The sequence below is a fragment of the Phyllobates terribilis genome, unplaced genomic scaffold, assembly GCF_046119375.1.
Source record: "Phyllobates terribilis strain yellow unplaced genomic scaffold, ASM4611937v1 Scaffold_1__5_contigs__length_1240528914, whole genome shotgun sequence".
Lineage (NCBI taxonomy): Eukaryota > Metazoa > Chordata > Amphibia > Anura > Dendrobatidae > Phyllobates > Phyllobates terribilis.
Window position 1 is genome coordinate 1,159,259,667 of NW_027362761.1, and position 26,949 is coordinate 1,159,286,615.

General features: G+C 44.1%; 1 protein-coding gene across 3 annotated transcripts in view; it reads left to right on the forward strand.

Moving 5' to 3' along the window:
- The window catches only part of ZFYVE28 (zinc finger FYVE-type containing 28), a 163,635-nt gene extending 138,369 nt beyond the window's left edge, over positions 1-25,266 (forward strand). Inside the window, exons 8-14 of one of the 3 annotated variants that reach the window (XM_073648967.1) lie at positions 392-1,744; positions 6,474-6,578; positions 11,185-11,339; positions 13,745-13,861; positions 14,661-14,765; positions 16,645-16,748; positions 19,110-25,266. In XM_073648967.1, the coding sequence (XP_073505068.1) occupies positions 392-1,744; positions 6,474-6,578; positions 11,185-11,339; positions 13,745-13,861; positions 14,661-14,765; positions 16,645-16,748; positions 19,110-19,241 (2,071 nt within the window). In that variant the 3' untranslated portion in view covers positions 19,242-25,266. The remainder of the gene's footprint in view (positions 1-391; positions 1,745-6,473; positions 6,579-11,184; positions 11,340-13,744; positions 13,862-14,660; positions 14,766-16,644; positions 16,749-19,109) is intronic. The other 2 variants (XM_073648975.1, XM_073648982.1) reach the window with 2 other exon arrangements.
- The last annotated feature ends 1,683 nt before the right edge of the window (positions 25,267-26,949 follow it).

A 26,949-nucleotide genomic window follows, 5' to 3' on the forward strand; every position in this document is an offset into this window, starting at 1 on the left:
CAACCCTACGTGTCATGTGGACTGTAACACACCACGCGTTTCAGATTACTCTTTCATGGTGTATTCAAGAACATCTTTCAAGAATTTGGTGCATCTTCCAGCTGCCATGCGCCAACGCAATCATTTCACTCCAATCATGGTCTGGAGAACATTTCTCTTGTAATTTATACTGTATTTTTTCTTGAAATTGTGCCCATTTTTCCAAAAAAAAAATTTTGCAAAAATGTTATATTTTTTAAATTGACCAAACCGTTTTCCACCAGAATTTTAACAGAACTGTTGGCTCAATTGGGACCTCGTTTTTTTGTGTGTGGTTTCAGATGTCTTTTAGTGTCTCTAAAATAGTGACGTTATTGACTCAATCTTCACTTTTTTTTGCATCTCCTTCCAGAGATCTTCTTCAGACGTTGACGGAGGAAGAGCTGCACACTCTAGAGCGGAATCTTTGCATATCACAAGATGTGGAGTTTCCAGTCCGGACAGATCCAGAAGTGCCCACGGCGATCTCTCCCGTCTTAGTCAATGCCTTACCTACAGAAGATCCACTTTCATCCAAAGCCGAAAACACTGAGGTTGAACTGGCCTGCTCCATGCAGTACGATGAGCAGGAGCTGGAGCAGCTCAACATGATGGTTCATAGGGTAGGCGATGAAATGTCTTCTTTACTTTCTCCACCAAGTGTCTGTCAGTCACCTGCTCACAGGGCTACTACTTCAAGCACCGAGGCCTCCCCCAGCAGACGTCCTCTTGGTCACCTCAACGACGAGGAGGACAGGGTGTTCTTCATGGAAGACCTTGATGGAGCCTTGGAAGGTCTTTCTAGGCAAAGGGCCTCTGAGAATACCATCGCTTGGGTCAACAGTTCCTGTTACAACCCTAAGCAGGTGCCTCAATGCCAAGACACCGTTGTGCAAAATGGGGACGTGGACAATCTTGACCTCTTGAAAGATGTAGAAAGCGACTTAAGCAATAACAACACCATCGACGGGAGTAAAATCCTCATGGCGAGTGGATCTCTGCAAAACTCTTGTAGTTGTCTGGAAGCTTCAGACTCACAGTTATACCTCAACGGCTGGGATGCAAGTGGTGACAATGCTGAGACGGCAGAAATCATTGCCCACAGAACTGGCGGGATGAAGATTTCTGCTACTGTCATTTTTAACCCTAAATCTCTTTCTAATCCCGTATCACCGGAAGCATCACCAAATTTAGCCAGCAGCCGAATTCCCCTTTCCTCGGACCCGTTAACGAACAACGACGAGGAAGAGGCTAACAAACTCAGCATAGCGGCCACTAACTGTCTAATCAATTCATGTGTGTGTTGCGGGAGCTGTGACGACGCGAGAGAAGACGTCTTAGACAACTTAAGAAGCATTAACTCCTCGGGGAAGGTCATAAATGCTTCCTATAGCTTAATAAAGTCCAAAGAAATGGGCCATTTAGAGAGACCGGAGAGCTCCGTGTCTGCTATAGAGGCTTTAAAAATGGAGGGGCCTCCCGTTTTATTATTAGAGAAGGACACGGACAGACCGGAACAAACACACCTTCATTCCTCCAAGTGCCTGACACACCGCTCCGTATCACAGCTGGGGACGGACAGTGATTCCGAGGAGAGCACGGGGATCTCCGATGATCAGCTGAAAAAGGATCCAAAAAGGAAAAAGAGTGGAAGCGAAAAAGGGCCGACGCAAAAATCAGAGGGGAACGGCTCCGAAAAGAAGGAAGACACCAGGTCTAGTACCAGGTAACGAAATGTGGTTGTTGTATTTTTTTTGGAGGGGGGGAGGGGATCACTTGGTTGCTCATTTTTAGTCCACAGTTGCCCGTGTGACCCTTGTTAGCACTGTGGGCATGCCCTTAGAGGGGTTGTCCAGGACTGACATATTGATGACCTATTTGTAGGAGAATGGGAGATAACTACAAAGCTCAGAAGTTGCCACCAAGCAATGTATGGGGCTGTTAAGTTTCGCCTTATATTTGGCTGCTTCTGAAGCAAATTTCAGTATAACCGTATGGGTGCCTAATGTCAGACCCTCACCAATGTCTTATTGATGGGTCATCAATATGTCAGTCTTGGACAGCTTTTTCATCAGCACGGCTTTCTGCTGCTGCCAGAACCTTGTAGCAATGGCTTAATCTCCTGTGGGAACCAAGGATCGGGCATGTTAAAACAACATGTCTAATCCTTCTCTTTCCCCCAATTATGTGATGTTGGGGGGCACACCATACATATTAGTCAGCCAACCCTTCTGTGAATGACAGGTTCCGCTGACGTTTATCAAGGTGTACGGCCAACTTTTACCGTCATTGGGTGTTTTATTGTTCGGACCACCTGTTGGACATTGGGGGGCTTAAGCCTAGTGATGTGCACACTGTCTGACACTCCCTTTGACTATAGCATCGGCTGCTTATTTGCTCTGATTATGTGATACCGACAGTCAAGAAAACCTCATCGTGTGGCACATGGTCTCATGGTTGCCAGTGTAGCCGCAACGTATTGTGATCTTTGGCTGAGATTCTTGTTGTAAGAAGTAAACTTTTTCCCTTCTGTGCGAGATAAGATTTCCAGACAAACGGCTCACAATTAACGTATTTTTCTGAAAATATCCCCATATTACTGTAAGTCCTGGCATATTGCTGATGAACGCTTACTGCCAGACGCTACATCACCATATTGACCGGTGCCGTCCTGCTCCATAGATGACGGAGGATTTCCACAACATGGAGAAACCTGAAGCTTCATCCTTTTCTTTGATTTTCCGGTACATTTTCAGTGCTAAGTCATGGCGAACCCACTCCACTTACTTTTTCCATATCCGATCTCACATGTTTCTCCATGAACCAAGGGTCAAGATGGCGATTTAAATGATACTATCATTTGCATGAATCAATAGTATAAGCATAGTACTCGTCCACCCCCCCACTCCTGCTTCCAGGACCCTTCATTCATTGAGAAAAATAGATAAAATTCATCTTGGTAAAAAAAAAAAACAGCTCACTGAGCGATCAGATTAAAGCTGCCTGTTGAAGTCTATGGATAAAGAAGAGAAGGAGGAGGGAGATCGTGCCGCTGCTTTCTAGGAAATTGTTTATCTCATTCCAAAGCTGGATTCACAGTTATACTGCTCAGTGCTGCTGTATAATGTCCTCCATGCTGCTGCTGCTTCTCAATATAAATGGTACATAGAGACAAAAGAGCAGGAATCTGTTATTTCTGTGTGTGCTGTGTATGGGAGACATCATAGCAGTAAGTCCCCACCCAGTAGCTCAGAGACAACCAGAAATTAGAGAAACTACAGAGGAGAAAACTCAGAAAAATGCAGGATAAAAGTTATATAATAGCCAGAAATGCTGTTAAATGCAGGGCTGTGGAGTCAGTAAGCCAAACCTCCGACCCCTCAATTTCCATGGCACCGACTCCCTCATACATGGCTCATGTTTATGTGATAAATTTACTGTAGCACAGATTCATCTCCGCTAATGTCTAGACCCTTAGATCAGGAATAGGACAGACATTTATAGGACAGTTCATAACTTTCCCAAATTCTTATGAAAAAATATTCCCCACAAATTGCATTGAACAACTGTACCCAATTTATTATATATTTTAGGAGTCGGAGTCGGTCCATTTTATACCGATTCCGACACCGACTCCACAGCCCTGCTTAAATGTGTCCACTTCTTGGACAACCCCTTCTGAATCCCTATGTTTACGGGCGGCAGCCCTCTCGTGTCTCGGGACGGGGGGGGGGGGGTGTGTGGCAGCCCTTTCGTGTCTCGGGGGGGGTGGCAGCCCTTTCGTGTCTCGGGACGGGGGGGCGGCTCTTTCGTGTGTCGGGGGGGCAGCCCTTAAGTGTCTCGGGGGGGGGGGGGGGGGTGGCAGCCCTTTCGTGTCTCGGGGGGGGGGGGGGGGTGGCAGCCCTTTCGTGTCTCGGGGGAGCAGCCCTTTTGTGTCTCGGGACGGGGGGGCGGCTCTTTCGTGTCTGGGGGGGGGGGCCCCTTCGTGTCTGGGTGGCGGCAGCCCTTTCGTGTCTCGGGGGGGGGGGGGTGGCAGCCCTTTTGTGTCTCGGGACGGGGGGGGTGGCAGCCCTTTCGTGTCAGGAGGGGGGGGGGCTGCAGCCCTCTCGTGTCGGGACGGGGGGGGGGGGCAGTCCCTTCGTGTCGGAACAGGGGGGGCGGGATTGTAGTCCCTCTGCGTCGGGGTGGCCTCTGTAGTTCTCTTCTTTGAATGTCGCCGAATTGAATATCCACAGAACTGACAGAGATAAAAGAATACCGCCGCTTTGTGCATTGACTTCTGTTTGCGGAGAGCAGACTCTTTACGCCGATAAATTACAATAGTCATTTTTTGCTAACTTGCACAACTTTCCCATTTTCAGCATGAAAGAGCAGAAAATGGAAACTAACCTCAGGGAATATTTGCTTAGAGACCGCAGTCACTAATTAAAGGCAGCTCTTATCACGTCCACGTCAAGATAATTGCAGATTTCTGAAGTGCTTGTTTTGATGTACGGAATCTGCACACGGAATTATCGCGGAAAACCGGATGTTTGCGAGTGAACAGCGAGCGCTGCGGAGACGCGGTCCGCACAGTGCGGCACATCTGTATTACCGCTAACTACAGGCGGCAGTGGAAACTTTAAACATTTTTAATTTTTTATTTATTTATTTTTTGTTATTTCTCGCTGTAGGCGAGTATGTGATAAATTCACACAAACTACAGATCAATCCCCACGTCGCTGTTTTTGTTTCTTAAATCCCTTTTCAGCTGGAGGTTAGAGTGCTGCCCCCAAGCCGTTCACCGTCCCCCCTATTCTGAAGGGCCGCCTCTTGACATCTGTTCCAGCAAATTAGGTGATTTGTTTTTCGGCTAGCGACCGGCATCTCTCATCTCTGCTTATTACATCTTACACTGTAATAGAGGGAGCCGCAATTTGTAAAATAAGCTGCATATAAATTTACTTTGTAAGAGTCAAGGAGGTGGAGCCACTTTGGCAGAAGATTCACAGTGACCATGCCCTAAATAACTTGATTGACAGTATCTGTGATCTCAAGCCTATTTGAAAAGCCCTTCGACATCTGAAACCCCCCACCAATCAGCTGTTATCAGTCATGCAAAAAGTGAACTGAACCGTTTTTGTTCCTGTAAGTAGTGGCCATTTTTGGGTACTGCAGCTTAGCTTCTATTCCAGTGAACAGGAGTTGAGCTGCGGTACCTAGGAATGGCCACTACGTGGTGTACTGAGCTGTACCATACCTGCTCCATTCACTCTTTATATCCGGCCGGAGATGCAAACTGCTAATCATTTAGGGTCCCAGGTGCCGGACCCCTGCTTATCTAATATTGATGACCTAGGGTTTTCCACCTTTTCGGGACAATTTATAATTTTTTTTTACTTAAATGCATGTATTTTGGGCCAAAATCATCTTTGCAATTGGGTTTTATTTAAATTTGTGCACTTTTTGCCTTCTATAACCTCTGTATTGCACCGCTGTATTGCTGGCTGCAGAGTGAATTAACTGAGAATCCATCAGTGAGCTCATTCTAACTGTCTGATGGGGGAGTTTGTAATTCTTTTCTGTCTTTTCCTGAACACCTTTCAGTTGATTTATGACCACATCAAAGTACAGGGACACAAAGTGCCTGTGAAAGCCAAACAGTGCAAAATTTGTAATGGAACCCAATTACAAAAAATATTTTTAGACCCAAATACATCCATTTTGTTTAAATAATAAAGCCTTCAAAAATAGACAAACCCTTTAAGCCTGGAAAACTTTTTTTTAATGATCTTTCATGGATAACATTGGTACTACTGGCAAAATCACTGATTAACCCTTTATTTGAACCCCACTTCACTACATATAGGCAATATTTTGGCCAATGGAGCAGCGGCAATGTGGACGGACGGCTGCTCTGAGCGTAGTGACCTGTTGGGATATTCTGTCATATATATATATATATATATATATATATATATAATATATATATATATAAAAAAAAAATATTATTGTGTTTTTATGTTTTAACATTTTTTCCCCCTTTTTACGATCACACCCGGGCGGTATCTCGCCTTTCTATCATTTACACGCGTGGCGTTCTTCAGATGCAGCAGAGCTGATTTTGTCATGGGGACCTTTAATGTGTAGGAGAAGCTTGGAAAGTTATTTTTTTTTGCATATGAGAAAAATTGATGTCACACTGAAGGTAAAAATGGATAAAAATGTTTTTTTTTTCTGATGCGCCATTTATACATTCTACTCAATGAGGCCTAAATCTTCTGCATCATCCCCAAAATAGATGACAATCTCGACTCTGCTACATCTGTATAAGAAGGTATCGCCGGTGGCACGGCACAATGATGAGTGGCTTTGTATGCAGATGGGTAAAGCTCCCTCCATGCGAGCGAAACGTTTGCTTCTCCACGGGCCCTTTTGTCGCGGACTTCATGCCATTTCCACATTCTTGTTTTCAGTTCTCAGGACGGCTCTCGGGACTCCCCCCTCGACTCCGTGGCCAGCAGTGACTTTGACAGCGTGTCTGTCACCACATGTAGTCTCTCCAGCGGGTACACTCAGAGGTAATGGCGCGTCACGCTCCCTGCGCCGCTCTCTATTCTCTCTCACTGTGACAGTAACACACTCTTGTGCTGATAACACATAAGACGTCTTGTAATCTCCTGTCTGATCTGTGCTCTGCTCGCTGCCATTCTGCCGAGATGCCGGCAGCGGGTCCTGCTCCGGTCAGACTGCCTCCTGCCATCAGCGTGTGCTGGGACACGGGCTGCGTGCCGCGCAGATATATATATATGGCCACCTGATAGCCAGGCATATAGCAATATACCACAAGCGGGTCTAGAGGGGTAGAGATTGTCTGCCTCCCTGGTGGTCTGCAGCACTGCCTGGTGTGTAGTGGTCTAAACCAATGAAGGGGTTAATGTTTTTATCCCTGGTGGTCCACGGCATTGAAGGGGTTAATGTCTGTATTCCTGGTGGTCTACGACAGTGAACGACTTTTTTTTAATATCTGCGTCCCTGGTGGTCTGCGGCAGTACCTGATGTCTTGGGATTAATGTCAGTATCACTACTGGTCTAGAGTAATGAACATGTTGATGTCTGTATCCCTGGTCCCCAGGGCAATGAAGGGGTTAATGACTATTCCTGGTGTCCCCAGGGCATGAAGGGGTTAACTGCTGTATCCCTGGTGGCTCAGCACAGTGAAGGGGTTAACGGCTGTATCCCTGGTGACCCAGGGCACTGAGGGGATTAACTACTGCATTCCTGGTGACCCAGGGCAATGAAGGGGTTAATGTCTGAATCCCTGGTGGCCCAGTGCAGTGAGGGGGTTAACGGCTGTATCCCTGGTGGCCCAACGCAGTGAGGGGGTTAACGGCTAACGGCTGTATCCCTGGTGGCCCAGAGTAATGTAGGGGTTAATGTCTGTATCCCTGGTGGCCCAGAGTAATGTAGGGGTTAATGTCTGTACCCATGGTGGCCCAGAGTAATGTAGGGGTTAATGTCTGTATCCCTGGTGGCCCAGAGTAATGTAGGGGTTAATGTTTGTACCCCTGGTGGTCCAGGGCAATAAAGGGGTTAATGTCTGTATCCCTGGTGGCCCAGAGTAATGTAGGGGTTAATGTTTGTACCCCTGGTGGTCCAGGGCAATAAAGGGGTTAATGTCTGTATCCCTGGTGGCCCAGAGTAATGTAGGGGTTAATGTTTGTACCCCTGGTGGTCCAGGGCAATAAAGGGGTTAATGTCTGTATCCCTGGTGGCCCAGGGTAATGAAGAGGTTTAATGTACCGGGTCCTTGCTAGTCTAAAGCAGCGAGTTAGTTAATATCAATATTCCTGGTGGTCCGGACAGTGGCAGATTTAATACACTGATTCTGGGGGTCTATGACGGCCAAGTGATTAAAATTCGAGATCCGTATAATTAGTAATACAAAGTCATGTGGGGTCCGCCATAGCGGGGTCTACTCTGTAGGATTGCTTTAATAGATGGGATTTTCCTCGTCAGCCTGAGTCTCTGTTTTCCTCTTATAGGTGCTATGTAATACTGAATATGCCCTGTGGGGGCAGTGTAGGGGAACTGAACACTTCTTGTTAGATGTCCTCTTGGATTAAAGCTGATCACCAGGATTTCAGGTTATTTTGAGGAGAAAACTTGTACCGAAAAGTGAATGTTTAATTCTGATGTCGCCTCTAAGCTGGAAGCCGTGCAGGTTCCTCATCATCCAGTTTATCAGTCACCCTGTCCTCGGTCTTGGATCTTCCAGATGGCGCTGATCTTCCTCTTCTCTCTCTATTCTGTCCCGTCTTCTCATGCTCCATCCATCTTTTCTTCCTCCTTGTACTAACACAAGACTCCCTTCCTCCTGAGCACTGCTTATGTCCTCTGTGCTGCTCGTAATCAGCTCTGATGTGATAGATATATGTATATACTGTATATTGTTTCCTGCATATTCTGCTTTGATTTGGTTTGTTGTCCAAAAATCAGCTGAGATGAGCTCAGAAAAACACAGACAAGAGGTACAAACTCTCCCCTCTGACCCTGCTCACTGACAGATTCCCAGTTAACTCCTTCTGCAGCCATTAATAGTGCAACACAGAAGCTACAGAAGACGAACAGTGTAATTTGTAATGAACCCAATTGCAAATAAAGCTATTTAGCCCTAAACACATGCATTTCAGTAAAAACAAAAACTGTCCTGAAAGATGGACAACCCCTTTAAATAAAAAACAGTATTAGAATATCACAGTAGCCGCTTACATTCTGAGCCCCGACTCCCTGGCTGCTGTCTCCCTTGCTCTGAACGGGGTGTAAATCTCACAGACTAACTATTGTCTATAAACACTATAAAGTACTATGAGGTTCTGCAGCAGCTCGGGTGCGCATGGTGAGGTTCTGCAGCAGCTCAGGTGCGTATAGTGAGGTTTTGCTGCAGCTCAGGTGCATATGGTGAGGTTCTGCAGCAGCTCTGGGGCGTATAGTGAGGTTCTGCAGCAGCTCTGGGGCGTATAGTGAGGTTCTGCAGCAGCTCTGGGGCGTATAGTGAGGTTCTGCAGCAGCTCTGGGGCGTATAGTGAGGTTCTGCAGCAGCTCTGGTGTGCGTATAGTGAGGTTCTGCAGCAGCTCTGCTGCATATAGTGAGGTTCTGCAGCAGCTCTGGTGTGCGTATAGTGAGGTTCTGCAGCAGCTCTGCTGCATATAGTGAGGTTCTGCAGCTGCTCTGCTGCATATAGTGAGGTTCTGCAGCAGCTCTGGTGCGTATAGTGAGGTTTTGCAGCAGCTCTGGTGCGTATGGTGAGGTTCTGCAGCAACTCAGGTGTGCGTATAGTGAGGTTCTGCAGCAGCTCTGGTGTGCGTATAGGGAGGTTCTGCAGCAGCTCTGGTGTGCGTATAGTGAGGTTCTGCAGCAGCTCTGGTGTGCGTATAGGGAGGTTCTGCAGCAGCTCTGGTGCGTATGGTGAGGTTCTGCAGCAGCTCTGGTGCGTATGGTGAGGTTCTGCAGCAGCTCTGGTGTGCGTATAGTGAGGTTCTGCAGCAGCTCTGGTGTGCGTATAGGGAGGTTCTGCAGCAGCTCTGGTGTGCGTATAGTGAGGTTCTGCAGCAGCTCTAGTGTGCGTATAGTGAGGTTCTGCAGCAGCTCTGGTGTGTACAGTTCGGTCTCGGGGCTTGCACTGACCCCTCTGCAGACGTCTGGTGTCGGCTTGCACAGATGATCCATTACCTGCTGGTCCTGATCCGGTGATGACACCGTTGTTTCTGCTGACACTTCTGGGTAGACATGTTGCTGGTCGTCACATTGATCGCAGGATTCGGCATCAGTAATGGATCCGTGAGGTGCTGGCGCTGCAGCGCTGGACAATTTACAGCTCTTTAATTAATCGAGCCTCTTCACTGACTTGTACGGAGCAGGAGGGGTGCTGGGACCATCACGGAGGATGCACAGCAAGGAGGAGTATTGGGGTCTGCCTTATTGATATCTATGGCCACTCAGTCCCAAAAAGTCACACTCGACCCAGATGGATCGAGGGTTCGTGTGTCGGACCCCCCATGTCTGTATGGATAGTGCAGCAGGGGCTGCTTTACACCTGTTGCAGTGAATGGGACTTGATCATCAGAGACATTTCTATAGACTATTAAAGTTTCGGGCTACAACTCCTCCTCCGCCAGCGGTGCTGCATACAGAACCGTATCTGTATATAGTGTTACTATTCTGCGTTATCTAGCCCTATATCACTATGATAAACTCTCCTGCTTCTAAGGATCCTGAGATGACTCGTTCTGTCACAGTCTGTACAGTAAAGCTGACAAGGGAGCTGCTGAAAACAGCAAGTGTCAGCCTATTTCACTGGCTCATATGCAGTACGTTACATGGAGGGGGCGGGGGAGGGTGATATTTGGGTTACTTTCCCCTATTATTTTTTTTTTTATGTTGTGCGTTTGCAAAAGAGGAGAGAGCTGACTGCACCGATTCAAGGAATTCCTCCACACTACACAGCATCCAAAATATTTCCACACCCAACTGCTAAAGAGAATAGGATACACAGTTTAGGAAAAATACACCATATTGTTTAGGACAGCGCTTCCAAAACTAGGATTTATAGCGATGGCGGACAGATGAGTCAGTCTTCCTTTTTGCTCCATGACGGAGCAGCCTCTCCTCCTCTATCTTGGACACGTCCAATATTATTTTATATCAGGGTCTGAATCAATTTGGGGGGGCGGTCTGATGTCGGTTGCATAGCATTTGGGCTGTGCATGTTGTCCATAATGATGACATCACCAGACCACAGAGGTGACCTCCCCACCATACCTTATATGGCGTGGTCGGCAGTTTGTAGTTTTCTGGTTTGAAAAGTTCCGGAATCCCTGACTTCTGAAGTTACTTCTTCTTCTGGTTTGTGGCCTTGATGATGATTATCGGTTGGCTATGAATGACCCGTCTTGGAATCTCATCCCGTGACTGTCACATTGTGTCTGTGGAAATGACAGCTGAGGCAAGGTATCCGTCAGGCTCGTTACGCTGTGCTAGAAATCTGTATTTCTCCTGTGCGGTGTCTGTGCGCTCTCCTGACCTTTCCTCTATCGGCTCTGATAATACATCACTAACCGTCTGGCTGCTGATTATTATTATTATTATTTTTCTCTTCTTCCTCCTCCTCCGTCATGTCTCCCCAGCAGCCTGATGACCAGCTCCTGCTCATCAGATGACATTGATCAGGAGGAAATACAACTGGCACTGAAGGCTGCAAAGATTGCTTCCAGACAAAAGATCCGCTCCCGCTTCCACAGCAGTAATGACCTCATTCACCGCCTCTTTGTCTGCATCTCAGGTGCGTCTCCTCCTGCTTTCATCACGGAATCATCGCTTTCCTGCACCTTCCAGATGCGACTCCTCGCATTATGTGCATACTTAATAACAAGACGATTGCCATATAGAAGGAGAAAAGAACAGACTAAACCAATGTTCCATGATCTGAAAAAAAAAAAACATCGCCTCTCTGGAGCATAGGCCGGGTCTGGTATTGCAGCATTTATTTCAATTAGGATGAACTGCAGTACCGGGAGCAGCCATGGACAAGAGTGGCGCAGTTTTTAAAAAAAAATAAATAATAATAAACAGACCCTATTTCCTAATCTGATGTGAATCACGTCAAATAAGTACAATTCATGTATTTGTGTCATCTATTTTGTTGACCAAAATGTTTATTTCGTAAATCAAAATAAGCTTATCCGAAGAAATCTGCTTCTTTCTCCTCCTGGAGTGATCGATCATTTATGTAACATGTGTCTTCAGTGAAGACAGATGTTCCCATTACTGAGGGAGGAGATAACAGTTGGTGCTCATGAAGTTCTATGGAGAACTGTAACTGATGTTTCAGGAGAACGTGCAGTGGAATTTCTGTCACCTCTAGCTCCTCCCCTCTCCATAGAGTTTGAAAAGCACCAACTGTCATCTCCTATCTCAAGCTACCCCCTCCTCTCCATAGAACTTTATAAGCACAAACTGATCTCAGACTCCTCCCCCTCCATAGAACTTTATAAGCACCAACTGTCATCTCCTATCTTAGGCTCCTCACCTCTCGATAGAACTTTATAACACAAATTGTCATCTCCTATCTCAGGCTCCTCCACTCTCCATAGAACTTTATAAGCATGAACTGTCATCTCCTATCTCAGCCCCCCCCCCCCCCCCCCATCTCCGTAGAACTTTATGAGCACCAACTGTCATCTCCTATCTTAGGCTCCTCACCACTCGATAGAACTTTATAACACGAATTGTCATCTCCTATCTCAGGCTCCTCCCCCTCTCCATATAACTTTATAAGCACCAAATGTCATCTCCTATCTCAGTAATGCTAAAAACTGTTTTAGCTAAATACAGATTTTAGCATCGGTCCATGAGGATAAAGAAGCAGACTTCTCTCATAAGATATATTACAAAGTTGCTTATTATCATCTGTACTATTGATTTATGAAATTTAAAAAAAGGTATGTAGACTTTTGCAACTATTTATTCCTCAAATTTACATTAAAGCAACATTGCAAATCAGTCTTGATTGAAAATCTCCCTGTGTTTCGTGTCTACAGCTCCTGCGCAGAGCGATGCGTCTCCGTAGTGAAAAGCTATAAGCATACGTTTGTGTAGTTTGATCATCTGGTAGTGGAGTAACGCAGGACTGCTGGGTCAGACTAAAGCTGATCTGTGACCGTGGAGATGCATAAATCTGCATAGGAGCTGTAGACACAAAATGGTTATTTTTTGCAAAGAAGCCCATGCTTTAATCCAGATACGTTCCAGCAGTTTCCCAGCCTTTCTTTCCTCAAGAGCCACATTCAGCGCTGAGGTGGTCGTAAGCCACATTCTCAAATAAAAGCAACACGTCGTAAAAAGCCAAAAATCATTTTTTTCATATCTGGATTTTTATTTTATTAGGGGGGAAAAAAACAACAAATTAGTAATCTCGCAGTTTTCACACTGGCCACTAGGGCTTGTTTAGACTCGTACTTCCTCTCCAGAAGAGTTTTCCGCAGCTTCCTTATCAGAGGATTACAATGACAGGCAACACCTCTATACATGGCTATTAACAAAGGATCCACCAATCACAATAGGCGATATCACAGCTCACCTCCTCTCCCTCCCTTCACAATGATCTTTGCACACGCTCATTAGATGCTTTAGTATAAAAGATAGGGGCGGGGTCTTTTCATTGTGGCTAATGTACATGTTTTGTGTCCTGAAAACAATAGGAACTATGAGACGAAAAAAAAGCCCTAGTGGCCAGTGTGAGAATTGCAAGATTTCTATTTTTTGCAATGCAACTTAATGTGACTTGCAAGTCGCAGAAAATCATTCACTTCTTATATTATGCTGCGGCATAGCGTGATCTTTAGCCTCGTTTCGTGGCCTGCGTTACTGTATACTAGACACAGTCCATGGTCTTTATCAGGAATAAGGTATACAGGATCCTCGGGGGCGTGTCTTCATGCTGTTTTGCATAATTACCATGCGAGCCACGCCTTCTTGTAAATACCCCCAAAAATATCACTAAATATGAAGGTCCATAAGTGGTATGACTGTGTACTGTAAGCTTGCAGTGCCCCACTGTGTTCTGCATAGTGCCATAGACTCCGCCGTGGGGGTCTTTGAGTCTCTGTGTGGTTCACGGCCCCTCACCTTTTGTAGATTGAGCCCATTATGCCACTGAGCTCGTTCTTCCTCCTCTGTGACCCTCAGGAGTTGCCGATCAGTTGCAGACAAATTATGCCAGCGATTTAAGAAGTATTCTGAAGACGCTGTTTGAAGTCATGGCCACCAAGCAAGAAGTGGACGACAAGGGGAAGCAGAAAAAAGGTACGCGGCATTACTATAGATATGGGGATATGCATAATGCCACCCTAAAAAGGCAAAAAAAAAACCATAGCTGCTCTCTTCTCAAAACAGCGCCACACCTGCGTATGGGTTGTGGCTGGTATTGCAGCTTAGCTTTCATGAAATGAATGAGGCTTAACTGCAATACCACAAATGACCTGTGGACAGTCATGGCGCTGTTTATGAAAGAAATCAGCTATGTTTTTCTCTTCTTGTACAATTCCTTTAACTGATAGAGCTCTCTACCGGAAGGAAGGAAACTGCTCTTCATCTATAGGAAGTTACTCTGTAAGTCAGTGTCTGACCCACAGAAAAGCCTTGTAATGTGACCAGGCATAACTACCAATGCGACACCTATCTGTACGCAGCGGTTCTGAGTTTTTGCTTCTGACGGTACGGATGAAACGCCAAACCCTGAATATGGGGCTATGTGCTATAAACTGTGCAATGTCACCCTCTAGTGGTGATCACACAGAATGCAACACATAATGGTTCCGTATGAAATGTGGCAGCAGTTCACCTTATTGTAATTTATTCTTACAAACGGCAAATAACTTTGTGCCAAGTAGTAAATATAATATTTGAGACATTTTTTTTTATGTTTCTTTGGTTAAAATAATAAGTAGAATATTAGGCCACAACATGTAGTTAGGGCTGCATTTACCATTAGGTACTGAAAGGTGGGTGAGTAGGGCGGCATTATGGTAAGGGATCTTCTCTGTAAGAGCACATATCCCATTGCTGATTTGGAGAAGTGACTGACGGCTGCTGTTTTTTGCAGTGAGCCCGGGACTAAGGAGCGCTGCTCTAGAAGATTGTGCTCTCTGCCAGGAGACCATCTCCTCTTCAGAGCTGGCTGCCAAGGCTCGGGACGGGGACTTTGAAGGTATGGACTGATACATTGTGCGTCTTCATGAAACATTCTTTGTTAGGTATACAGGTAACACAGGGCAGCCCTTAGGGGAAACCACCGGTGTCCCCCCCTCTCCCTTCCCCGGTCGCACGTAGTGAAGAGCATGGGGCCAGCCTCCCCTTGGCAGCTGTAAGGGCTGACCCTCCTGTATACCCTTATTAGCCCTTCCTGGGATGTACATCTTTAACTTTTAAGTGATAACAGTCTTACATTAGGAATATGGAAACATGTACAGTAGATGATTGTTGAACTTCATTACTGCAATGTAGTCTATAATTATACATCTGAGGTTCTTATAAATTTTGATCAAATTGTGTGAGCCCATCTGCCAACGACGAGACGACTTCAGAGGAGAACATATTCTAAAGACTCTCCTCTAATGGGCCTAGGATGCAGCTTTACTTTGCTCTAATCTAATCTGTGGCTTAAGTAGAGCAGAGTTTAACTGGATCCTAAGGCCTAGGCCCAGAAGAGTTAAGACTGACAATATAGGGTCCTGTCTGAAGAGGTTTCCTTGTTGTGGGGCAGATGGGCTCAGACAATTTGAGCAAAATGTGCTAAATATATATCTATGAAAATAGTAAGTATGATATGACCTCAGCAAAGATCCGGAAAAACAGACAGACCACACAGCAGGGAATGACACCGGAAAAACAAACAGACCACACAGCAGGGAATGACACCGGAAAAACAGACAGACCACACAGCAGGGAATGGCACCAGAAAAACAGACAGACCACACAGCAGGGAATGGCACCGGAAAAACAGACAGACCACACAGCAGGGAATGGCACCGGAAAAACAGACAGACCACACAGCAGGGAATGGCACCGGAAAAACAGACAGACCACACAGCAGGGAATGGCACCGGAAAAACAGACAGACCACACAGCAGGGAATGACACTGGAAAAACAGACAGACCACACAGCAGGGAATGACACCGGAAAAACAGACAGACCACACAGCAGGGAATGACACCGGAAAAGAAACCGCAGGACTCCAACGTACGTTTCGCCAGGTGGCTTTCTCATTGTGTCCTTCTCTGCTTCAGGGAAAACTGTGCGGCATCTAGTATACCTGCTGTCACTCCTTTCCCACACAATTCTGCCTAGCTATGCTTAGGCATATTAATTACTCCATTATTGCTGTATAGTTAAATTGATTTGCTGTCCTAGAGAGATGGAGGACACCTCAGTGAGACTTTGTTTCCAGGAAACCTGCTTTATATCATACTGTATCTGCCCTGTTTTGGTTTTATGTAGCAATATCAAAATTGCTGTTCACAGGAGGCAAATATAACGGCTATACTTTTTGTAGCCATCTAAAACAAAACGTTAGCATCTCTTTGAAGAGGACCTGTCAACAAATTAAAATTGGCAATTTTTTGCTTTTATCTTCTCCCCTGAATGCTATATATATATATATATATATATATATATATATATATATATATATATATATATATATATATATATATATATATATATATATATATATATATATATATATCAATCCGCCATACGGTTTCAGAGATATGAGTACTTTTTATACAGTGCTAAGGGGCGTGCCTCACTGGTTCCTCTGGGGCGTGTCTTTAGGTCACTCTGCATAATTACCCTTTGAGCCGCGCCTCCTTAGTACAGACCATTAAGATTAGCATTAAATAAAAGGCCTATATCTCTGGAACCATATGGCGGGTTTAAAAAAAATAATGGATCAGACCAACACAGAGTTTATTTGTAATCTGTTACCATGGAGACACACAGGTCTGCATAGAAGCTGTAAACGGGATTTTTTATTATTATTTATTAAGACTTTTTGCAAAGCTTTGTTGTGATTTGTGTTCTTCAGATCCTCCTGACTGGGTCCCGGATGAAGTCTGCAGTCTGTGCACTGCGTGTAAAGCTCCTTTTACAGTCATCCGCAGGAAACACCACTGTCGCAGTTGCGGCAAGGTAAGTGATTGTCAGAGCTCTTTGGTGATTATTAAAATTTTATATGCAGGCCAAGGGGACGTGTACGACTACGTGCACACTGAGTTTTCTTTTAATTACCATTTGGAGACTGTTCCTGCTGCCCCGAGCTGTCTCTATATTGCTTGCACAGCACTCTGCCCACCCCAACCCCCATCACATTGTAAAGTGGTATTCTCAAGCTTGGAAATTATGGATAGGAGTTAAGTTTCCAATCACTGGTTGTTCAACAAGCGTGGCTCCCAGCGGTCCCAAGAATGGAGCGGAAGGTCGATCATGAGCAATGGTGCTCCATTCATCCTAATGAGAGTGCCGAAGACCAGCCAAGCACAGCACTCCACTATCTCCGGCGCTCCTATTAAGAGTAAATGCACTGGGAGTGCCATGATCGACCTCCAGCCGGTCAGACCGACAAGTGATAGGAAATTATTTCCAATCCTGATGAACTGCGGTAACCTTATTGGACATCACCGCTCGCAGCGTGTGAACTTACTGCCGGTTTTCACGCTGCGAACAGTGACGTCAGTAAAGTTACCGCAGTTCATCGGCTGTGAACTGCAATAACCTTACTGATATCAGCGCTCGTCACAGCTGCCAGATTCACACGCTACTCTGTGTGTTCCAGCGGCCATGGTGAGCGGGCACGTTACTGATGTCACTGCTCATCACAGCCTCCGGATGTAGCAGAGTTTGGGATCGTCATGGGACGTCCATATTACAGATTTATGTCGGACTCCTTTTGGATTATTTTATTTTTGGTAATAAATGGGTAAATGAGGGTAATTGTCCCAAAGTGCTTTTTACAATTAAAGGTCTTTTCTGTGTGTATGTGTGTGTTTTTCTTTTGAATGCGGGGTTAGTATTGGGGGTGTCTGATAGATATCTCTCCATTACTAACCCTTGGCTTGATGTTAACTGACATTACAAAACTGACATTAATCCCAATGCTATTACCCCACTTGCCACCACACCAGGGCAAGTGGGAAAAGCCGAGGATAAGCGCCAGATTTGGCGCATCTAATATATGCTCTATTTCTGGGGAGGCTGAGGTCAGATGTTATTAGTCTGGGACGGGGCCAATATCCATGGCCCTTTCCCAGCCTATTAATATCAGCCCACAGCTGTCTGCTTCGCCTTTGCTGGTTATTAAAAATAGGGGGAACCCATTGTCTTTTTTTTTTTTTTTTGGGGGGGGGGGGAGGGGAGGTTCCCCTTTTTAATAACCAGGAAAGGTTATGCAGACAGCTGTGAGCTGATATTAATAGGCTGGGAAGATCCATGGATATTGGCCCATTCCCGGAACAATAACACCAGCTCACAGCTGTCTGCTTTTCCTTTGCTGATTATTAAAAATAGGGGGGGGGGGACCCCACGTCGGTTTTTCATTTATTTATTAGCTAAATACATGTACAGTAAACTACACACACAAAGCACTAATTCTATATCTCACTGACCTCTTTCTATGTATTCTGTTCTGACGGTTGTGACTGTCTCGGGTTTCCCTTGACATGTGTGCTTTAAAATTGGACGACACATGCCTGGTCCATGTACCATGTGATTTTTTTTTTCTCGCATCCATTGACTTGCATTGGCGAGTGCGATCTGATTCTCACAGACAGTCGCAGCATGCTGAGCGGAGAAAAAACTCGAAGATGATTGCTGAATCATTGTATAACATTGGTCACAGTACAATGCAATGTTTTTTCTGTAATATACGCTAATGTGAGCGAGCCCTTAGAATGAGTGGAGCTGTGGTCACGCATGCGCACTACCGCTTCCCTAGAAGTGAATAGACCTGTGGTTATTTGTGCGCACTACCACTCCTGTAGACGTAAATGGAGCTTTGGTCATCCATACGCACTGCTGCTCCCTTAAAAGCTTCCAGTCACATGTTCCTGACGTCGCCGATCACATGGCGCGGGTGCCTGCAGCTAAAGGTCCCTCCTGGCGGTGCATGCGCAGTCATAGTGTCTGGCCATTCTGCATCAGCCAGTAAGCATCGCATACATCAATGCCCACATCACCACCTGTACCCCCCCTTCTGGCCCACATGCCACCAGCTTCCGGTCTCATTCTGGCGGCAGATACATTGTCAGATTTACCGGTATCTTTGATTGGCCACACCACTCTTTTTAAATATCCTTGGTTTCAAGTGATGCTACCCCCTGACGAAGGACTTCTGACCGAAACGCATGTCGGGCGTACATACATACATACATAAAACGGTTTTCACATTTTTATTATACACCAAAAATGCTTTCAGTCCTTGCTTAGTTTATTTCACATAGGAAAAATAACTAGAAAAACGTCAGTAAAAGATTAATTTTTTTTCTTCTCTTCCAGATCTTTTGTTCTCGCTGCTCTTCCCATTCGGCTCCATTACCGCGATACGGGCAGATGAAGCCGGTCCGTGTCTGTACGCACTGTTACATGTTCCACGTCACCCCCTTCTACAGTGATAAAGCTGCCGTTTGATGCCATGATCCCACCGGGGGGGGGACCCGGGCCAAGAATTTACACTGAATACAGACTGGAGGCATGCCGGCTTTAATTTATACTTTTATTATTATTTGTACAGAGAAGTTTTGATTGTGTTTTGTTTTTTTTTGTTTTTTTTTGTTGTTTTTTTTAATTTTTCTCAAGCTGCTAAAAGATAAAAAAAAAAAGAATGAAACGCGTGGCTATCCGCTACAGTACAGTCTTCCATTTGTTCCGGCACGGGCACAGCAAACGCCATGACACCACAGAAGACTACAAAGAATATGGCTTCACAGATGTCACTGCATCACGGCTTACCTATAAACATTTAAGATTGTAGCATCTGTCACAGCACTGCCGTAAAGCATGGCTGCACCTCTGATCGCTGGGAAACCCCGCCCCCGAGCAACCTCTGATTGCTGGGAAACCCCGCCCCCGAGCAACCTCTCTTCCATTATATACATTGCGTTGTCTCCTCTGTAGGGCAGAATCCAGATGGTTTATGAAAATATAGATTATAGGGTTTTGGGGGGGGGGGTATTTACGGTCTGCACAGACTTTTTTTAGCTTTCCTAGTTTACAGCAATAACTTTCCACTACAGACATACTACTGATGTCCTATTCGGAAAGGTCTTCATCCGTTCACACCTAATATTCTTTTATATAGAAAGCAATGATGAAGTAGTAGTCTTGCCTATTTTATTAAGCCAAAGAGCAAATTTAAGAATGACAACAACGGAGCTAGAAATGTTCTCATTGCAGTTGTCACTTCCCATCCCCCACTCCTCTTGGCGGCCTATTCAAAAAGCATTACTCTACAGAGGCTGACGGTGAGACTTCAGAATGATCTTCCCACTGCAAGGAGAATCTTGATGCATGATCAGAATTAAATTCCTTTTTATTTTTAATTTTTTTATTTATTTTTTTTTTTTACAGCAAATGCTCTTAAGTGATATTATATAAAATATTGCTTTTAATGCTAAGCTTATTGGTGCATTTTAAAGGGAAACCTGCCTTCAGGGCTGTGTATCGTCTGCAATCAATTGTGTGACGGTACCTCGGGGGCGGGACGATTCCTTGTCACACGTTTCCATCTCTTGAACCTTTTGAAAGGAGTCAAACGATAACAGTTCCAAAAATACTTTTCTTAAAATCCTATCATAAAGTCTTTAAAGAAAAAAAGAATGGATGCCCCAAATATAGCTCTGCATGGGGCCAAAGGGATGTTCTAGCCAAAAACTTTCATCACCTAGCCACTTTAAAGTTGATAAATAGCAGATCAGTGAGAGAACTGACTACTGTGACTCTTACCAATCGCTAGACCCGGGGACCCTGATCCTCTACCCCCTTGGACTTCTGAGCTATTCGAATAGTGGCACTAACAGCTGATCCGACCCTTCTTTGACTAGTGGATAGGTAAACATTTTGGTTGGAATATCCCTTTAAAGCCACTAGTTCTGCTCTTAAGAAACTGTAGCCAACATCCTGATATCCTAGGGACCATTTTGAGTCTTTATCAGAATTCAGTTTTTTTTTTTTTGTGTTCACCTTTTAGTCTAGTTTGACTCATTTGTTCATATTTCACAAATTTTAATTGAAGTTCCCAATCCTTTGAAGGGAGGTTAGAAAAATATGGCTGATCGCATCCAAGAACAGCAACACTCTTATCTATGAGCTGCGCATGATATTTAATCTCCGCCTCATTTAAACTAATGCTGCAATACCACTGCTGCCTGCTGACCAGAGTGGCGCTGTTCTTGATAGAAAGTATCTTGATTTACACTGTCGTCTTCTCCAGACCTTTCCAAATTTTGGAAAACTCCTCTGATACTCGCCGACTGGTCTGTACAGTGTACGAGCTGCCGTGTAAGAGATGTTGTGCTGCTTAGTTTCTTCTCAAACACACCAACTTGGAGTGTAGAATGTCAAATATGCTGGTAGGAGGCCCCAGAAGAATTTTGAATGCAGCTTTGGATGTGACTAGAGTATAAAATATGCACCTCTGGTTTCAGAAAGGACAGAAAAAGCAAAAAGTTTCTCCATTATGCAGGTGTAGGAAAATACTTGGAGGTTGAATTTTGGTTCCATTCTGCAGTGTTACCCTTCATATGTTGCTCACTTTAAATGGAGCTAATTGCACTTAATATATCACCCATAACCTTTTGCATAAGGTTAGTTGAACGAAAATTAGAAATAATCTAATAGACTACAAGAAAAGATGTTGACTTTTCCCTTAAGAAACTTACATCCCACCGATAAAATCATCAAGACTTTAATATATTATATGGGGTAAAAACGTGAAAACAAAAAGCTTAAGGACGTGTTCACACGTTGCATTTTGCAGTGGAAAAAAAAAACTGCAGCGTTTTACAGTACCAGCAAAATGTATGAGCTGTGAAGTCTCATACACACTCTGCTTATTTTTTTTCATTGCAGATTTTAACCATCTAAGCGTTTTTTTAATTTCAGTATGTCAAATTCTTTCAGCGGTTTTGCAGTGTTTTACACCCATTTAAGGATTTTTTAAGCAGCATTTTTCCAGCCAACACGGCTGCAAATACTCAGCGTCCACATAACCTAAAGCGCTGTCTCCTGGCTGCAATTTGTTTTAAAAAAAATATATATACAAAAAACTGTTCTTTATTCACCACCACCCACCCCCGGTCTATCGCTGAGTCTCCGCTGCTGCTTTCGATGTCTGTTATTGTCACTATAGCCAATCTGTCAGCTCGCGACTCTACCCTAGTTGATGGTGTGAGCCTCTGAGCTCACAGATTGACTGCAGCACTGTTGCGAACAGTAAAAGACATCAGGAGCTGCGGACCTGGGGAGGGGTGAGTACAAGCCAGTTGTTTTTTTTTAAAACAATCCTAAGCTGGGAGAAACTTGAAACACCTATAGCTCAAAAATTCCCATGAACTTTTAGATGAAGTCATTCCAGACACCCCTCTACTGTCCTCTACTTGGCTGCCGCTGGAGTCTGTGCTGGCCATGGCTACATTACAACAGAGGAGAAATGGCTTGAGCCACCTGGCAGCAGAGAAAGTACTGTAACTGGCAACTACGTCAGGTCAGCTGCCAGTTATAGTGTATTCTTCCTTGTTTAACATGCTGTTCATTCTAGGGACATTTGTTGTCATTTTGCCAAGACCAGACAGAGAAAGTACTATAACTGGCAACTAGGTCAGCTGCCAGTTATAGTGTCTCCTCCCCTGGTTAACATCCTATTCATTCAAGGGTCATTTGTTGTCATTTTGGCATGGACAGACAAAGTACTAGAACTCTCAACTAGATCTGCTGCCAGTTATAGTGTCTTCTCCCCTGGTTAACATCCTGTTCATTCTATTGCCATTTGTCATCATTTTGCCATGGCCAGAACAGGGTAGTGGAGATCGCCAGAGAACTCGAGGGGGGATCAAGGAAGTAAATCTTTAGGTGACTCTGAAGCTTCTTGAAAATGGGGAAAAATTGAAGTGTTACTTTACATACCGGTAATTCTGAAATATTTGTAAGACCTTGAAAGTGTAAAGTCAGTGGTAACATCAGTACTGACCAAACTCCTGATACATTCCCAGACTGGTGACTATTATCGTCCTACTATAATTGGCCTTCACATTCCCCAACGTTACCAGGAAGAGAAGACAACGTGGCCCTCCTAAACTAATGCCCTTTCTTTCAGGTAGAGCTTCACCAATACTCGAGACTAGAAGAGTCCTAAACACTGGAATATCCCTGTCCGGGGATCTGATCTCTAATTGTGGCTTATGTTGTGGAAAGATGTGAATTCCATGTTCTTTATGTGTATACGGTCACTTGTTTTTGTACACCGAGGCTCATCAATAAAGTTATGTACATTGTCCATATCATATCGGCAAACTCCAATGGGTCGTAGACTGAACTTTGAAGTGGACTCGGTCGTCTTGTGCTGTAGATGTACAATTGCACTTTCTGGAGGTCTTCTTCCACGGTTTCTTCACAGCTGCTATGAAAATGAACCCTGTTCTTGACACCCCCCTCCACCAGTTGGTCTTTTTTTGTCACTTTTGATCTGTTCTATAAACCTGATAATGACAAAAATAATCATGAATTTTGCGTTTTTCCCAAAGAATGGTTCAATTGGTTTCATTCTTGGTATCCTAAGGTAAAATAGAAGAATAGATTATTTGCACTCGGTGGGACCACGGACTCCGCTAATGCTACTTTGGGTTCTTTCTTAGGGTGTCAAAGCCTCCTTCATTCCAGACTTCAAAAATATGTACATGTAATTTTTGGGGGGGCATTTTAATTGAGATACATGCTTATCTAGACGACTGCTTATGAGACCCCTCCCTGGCCTTGGGTATCAATTTCTGGGTGGCACAATAATTCAGAAAGAAATCGGATTGTCCATGTTGGATCATTTCTGGCCAATCCTCTGTTTCCTCTTAGATAAGCAAGAAATTTTCAGAAGCTGCTTATCTCCTTCATAGATACAATGTGCCCATCAATAGAAGGCTAGACAACATTAACAACCAACCTAATAACATTTGCAGGCTGTCATGTCTGTGGCGTGGTTATGGTGACCAGTTACACTTTGAATATCAAGTATAAATATATATATATATATGTGTAACTAAACTTTTGTTTTTAATAATTTTGTCTATTATTGAAAGCTATGAAACTTCATAAATCACTTTATTAGGGGATTTGTATTCATTCCTGTATAAAGAAAAATGCATGCAAGTGGCTCCCAAAACTCTGCTACTCCCCAGTCTAGACCATACTTATTTGGAGTACAGATGATGGCAGTGAAAGGGTCAGCTCAGCACCTATGTCTCACTAAGGCTATACAACAACTTTGGCCACGACACTTGTTCCCCGCACAAGGTTCCATTGCTACATTGCAAGGCTGCACAAGTGAATGGAGGTTGACCTTGAGGGTACTGCAAGTCACAAGAAGTCCAACCTCGTCTGATTTTTGGCAACTTGCTTATCACGGGACCCTCGAGGTCGCAATGCGACCCCAATCACTTGTATTGCAGCACCAAGTGAACCTTGGCAAAGCCCTTGCTGAATTCTGGGGATAATCTGCAGGAGAACACTCAGAAGATGACACACGCGGTGAGTGATCCTTTCACTGCCATCCTCTGAACTCCACATGCATATGTTCTGTGAAAAGACTGGGGAAAAGCCGGGGTTTGGAAGCCGTTTATGTTTTTGTTCTTTTTACAGGAATGAAGACAAATCCTCCTAATAAAGTAATTTGCAAAGTTCTATAACTTTCCATGTTGAACAAAATTCAAAAAAAAAAGTTTACTCTTTAAAGGGACGGTACAGAATTGAATTCCCGGGCATATTCCCTGCCCAATAAACACTTTTTGTAGTCCTATCAAAAATGTTTGGAGAAGTGGGACCTACCTAATTATTGGGTTGTAATTATTGACAAAGAACTTTTACGCTTAGAAAATTTTTATATACGGACGATAAGTGGTGGAAACCCAGCCGCCTCATGCCGTCTGCTTATTACGCAGTGCCAACCAGACTGCAGAACATTCCATACATGTTCATTTACCATCGATATAAATGTAGCCTTGGATGAGGATCTACCATCTGCCGGCTCCTGTATGTACGAGGCTGGATAGCGGGCATGCACTTGGAGATGGCGTTCTACTAATGACAGATATTCAGGCTTCTATCTCAGGCTTCACTTTGCAATAGTTCTTGCTGTTTATTTTCGTGCTTGGTTTCGATCACACAAGCGGATGCAATATGCAGAAAGTTGTGATACAGAACGATGTTATTTCATGGATTGTACTTTATTTATTTTACAGCCTGTTTTTTTTTTTTGTTTTTTTTTGTAAATTAAATAAATCCGAAAAGAAAAACCTTTCCATATATCTATTTACTGATCTCAGATGCTGTACAGTAGTTTCTTATGTATATACTGAGATTTCTGTAATGAAAAGCACAATACGAATCGCCTCGTAAGGAGACTTTTGTCTTGTAATAACTTAAGATGATTAAAATGATGGTAATTTCTCTACACCTTTTGGATCTTCCATTTCTTTGAACTTCTTTTTTTTTTTTATTTTATGACTTGTCATGGATTTGAAAGAGTTAGGGTACGTTCATATACACAGCAGAAAATCCGGATACAAAATCTGCAGACTATTACAGCACCACCATGGTGGATGACATTTTATGAAATAGACAAACATTGCGGATTTCCCATCCACTGTTTGATAATTACCGCGCTTATCGCCCTTTTCTAAGCCGCAGAATATGCCGCAAATTCAGCAATTTAGTGCCGATGCCAATTTCAGTAATTTAGTGCCAGTGCCAAATCCAGCAATTTAGTGTCGGTGCCAAGTCCAGCAATTTAGTGTCGTTGCCAAGTCCAGCAATTTAGTGCTGTTGACAATTTCAGCAATTTAGTGCCGTTGCCAATTTCAGCAATTTAGTGCCATTGCCAAGTCCAGCAATTTAATGCCAATTTCAGCAATTTAGTGCCGTTGCCAATTTCAGCAATTTAGTGCCGTTGCCAATTTCAGCAATTTAGTGCCGTTGCCAAGTCCAGCAATTTAGTGCCGTTTCCAAGTCCAGCAATTTAGTGCCGGTGCCAAATCCAGCAATTTAGTGCCGGTGCCAAATCCAGCAATTTAGAGCCGTTGCCAAGTCCAGCAATTTATTGCCGTTGCCAAGTCCAGCAATTTATTGCCGTTGCCAAATTCAGCAATTTAGTGCCGATGCCAAGTCCAGCAATTTAGTGCCGGTGCCAAATCCAGCAATTTAGAGCCGTTGCCAAGTCCAGCAATTTAGTGCCGTTGCCACGTCCAGAAATTTAGTGCCGTTGCCAAATCTAGCAATTTAGTGCCGATGCCAATTTCAGCAATTTAGTGCCGATGCCAAATCCAGCAATTTAGTGTCGATGCCAAGTTCTGCAATTTAGTGCCGTTGCCAAATTCAGCAATTTCGTGCCGATGCCCTGCAGAATTTCCACTGCAAGTTTGACTAGTGCACATACTGAGAGACCTCATTTGGCCCCGACTCTTTATCATTTTTGTGTCTTTTTCATTTTTAGGCATTTTTTCATGTTTCCACCTAACTTATTGTATTTTTGCGCCCTTTTTTTTTTTTTAAGCTTGATTTTTTTTTCATTCTAGTCAGTTTTTTAGGTTTCCTCGACCATGTTCGTTTTGCTTTTCATTTTCAAGATGTTTTCATCTAATTTGTAATTTATGAGTTTTGAAAATGTTGCAGAATGTTTGTGCAGTTGTTCCCCTGTACCCTTATTGATTACAAAGTCTAATTTTTTTTGTGCTGTTTATTATGACCATGCAACATTTTAAAGCTTATTGAAAGGTGAATGCAACTTTTTGCTGTGAAAACGCTCTTTTTTGGCATTTGCTTTAAGTTCAACGTCGTGCTCCATTTTGATGAATTTGGTGCAAAAACCGGCAGCGCAAAAAGACTTGAAACAAAAAATAACTCAAACGCAAATGATAAATTGGGATCTTCTTTACATATCTGTACGGTATGATTTGAATTGTTCTAATGCATCTAAAAAAAAAATGAAGCAACTTTGCAAAAACAGAAAAATCCTACTGTTTTGTGTACGCAGCTCCCAGTCAGACCAATGTATCTCTATGGTTACAGACTACAAACAAACCCTGTGTAGTCTGATTCTGCAGTTATACATGACTTTGAATCTAATTCTATGATTGCA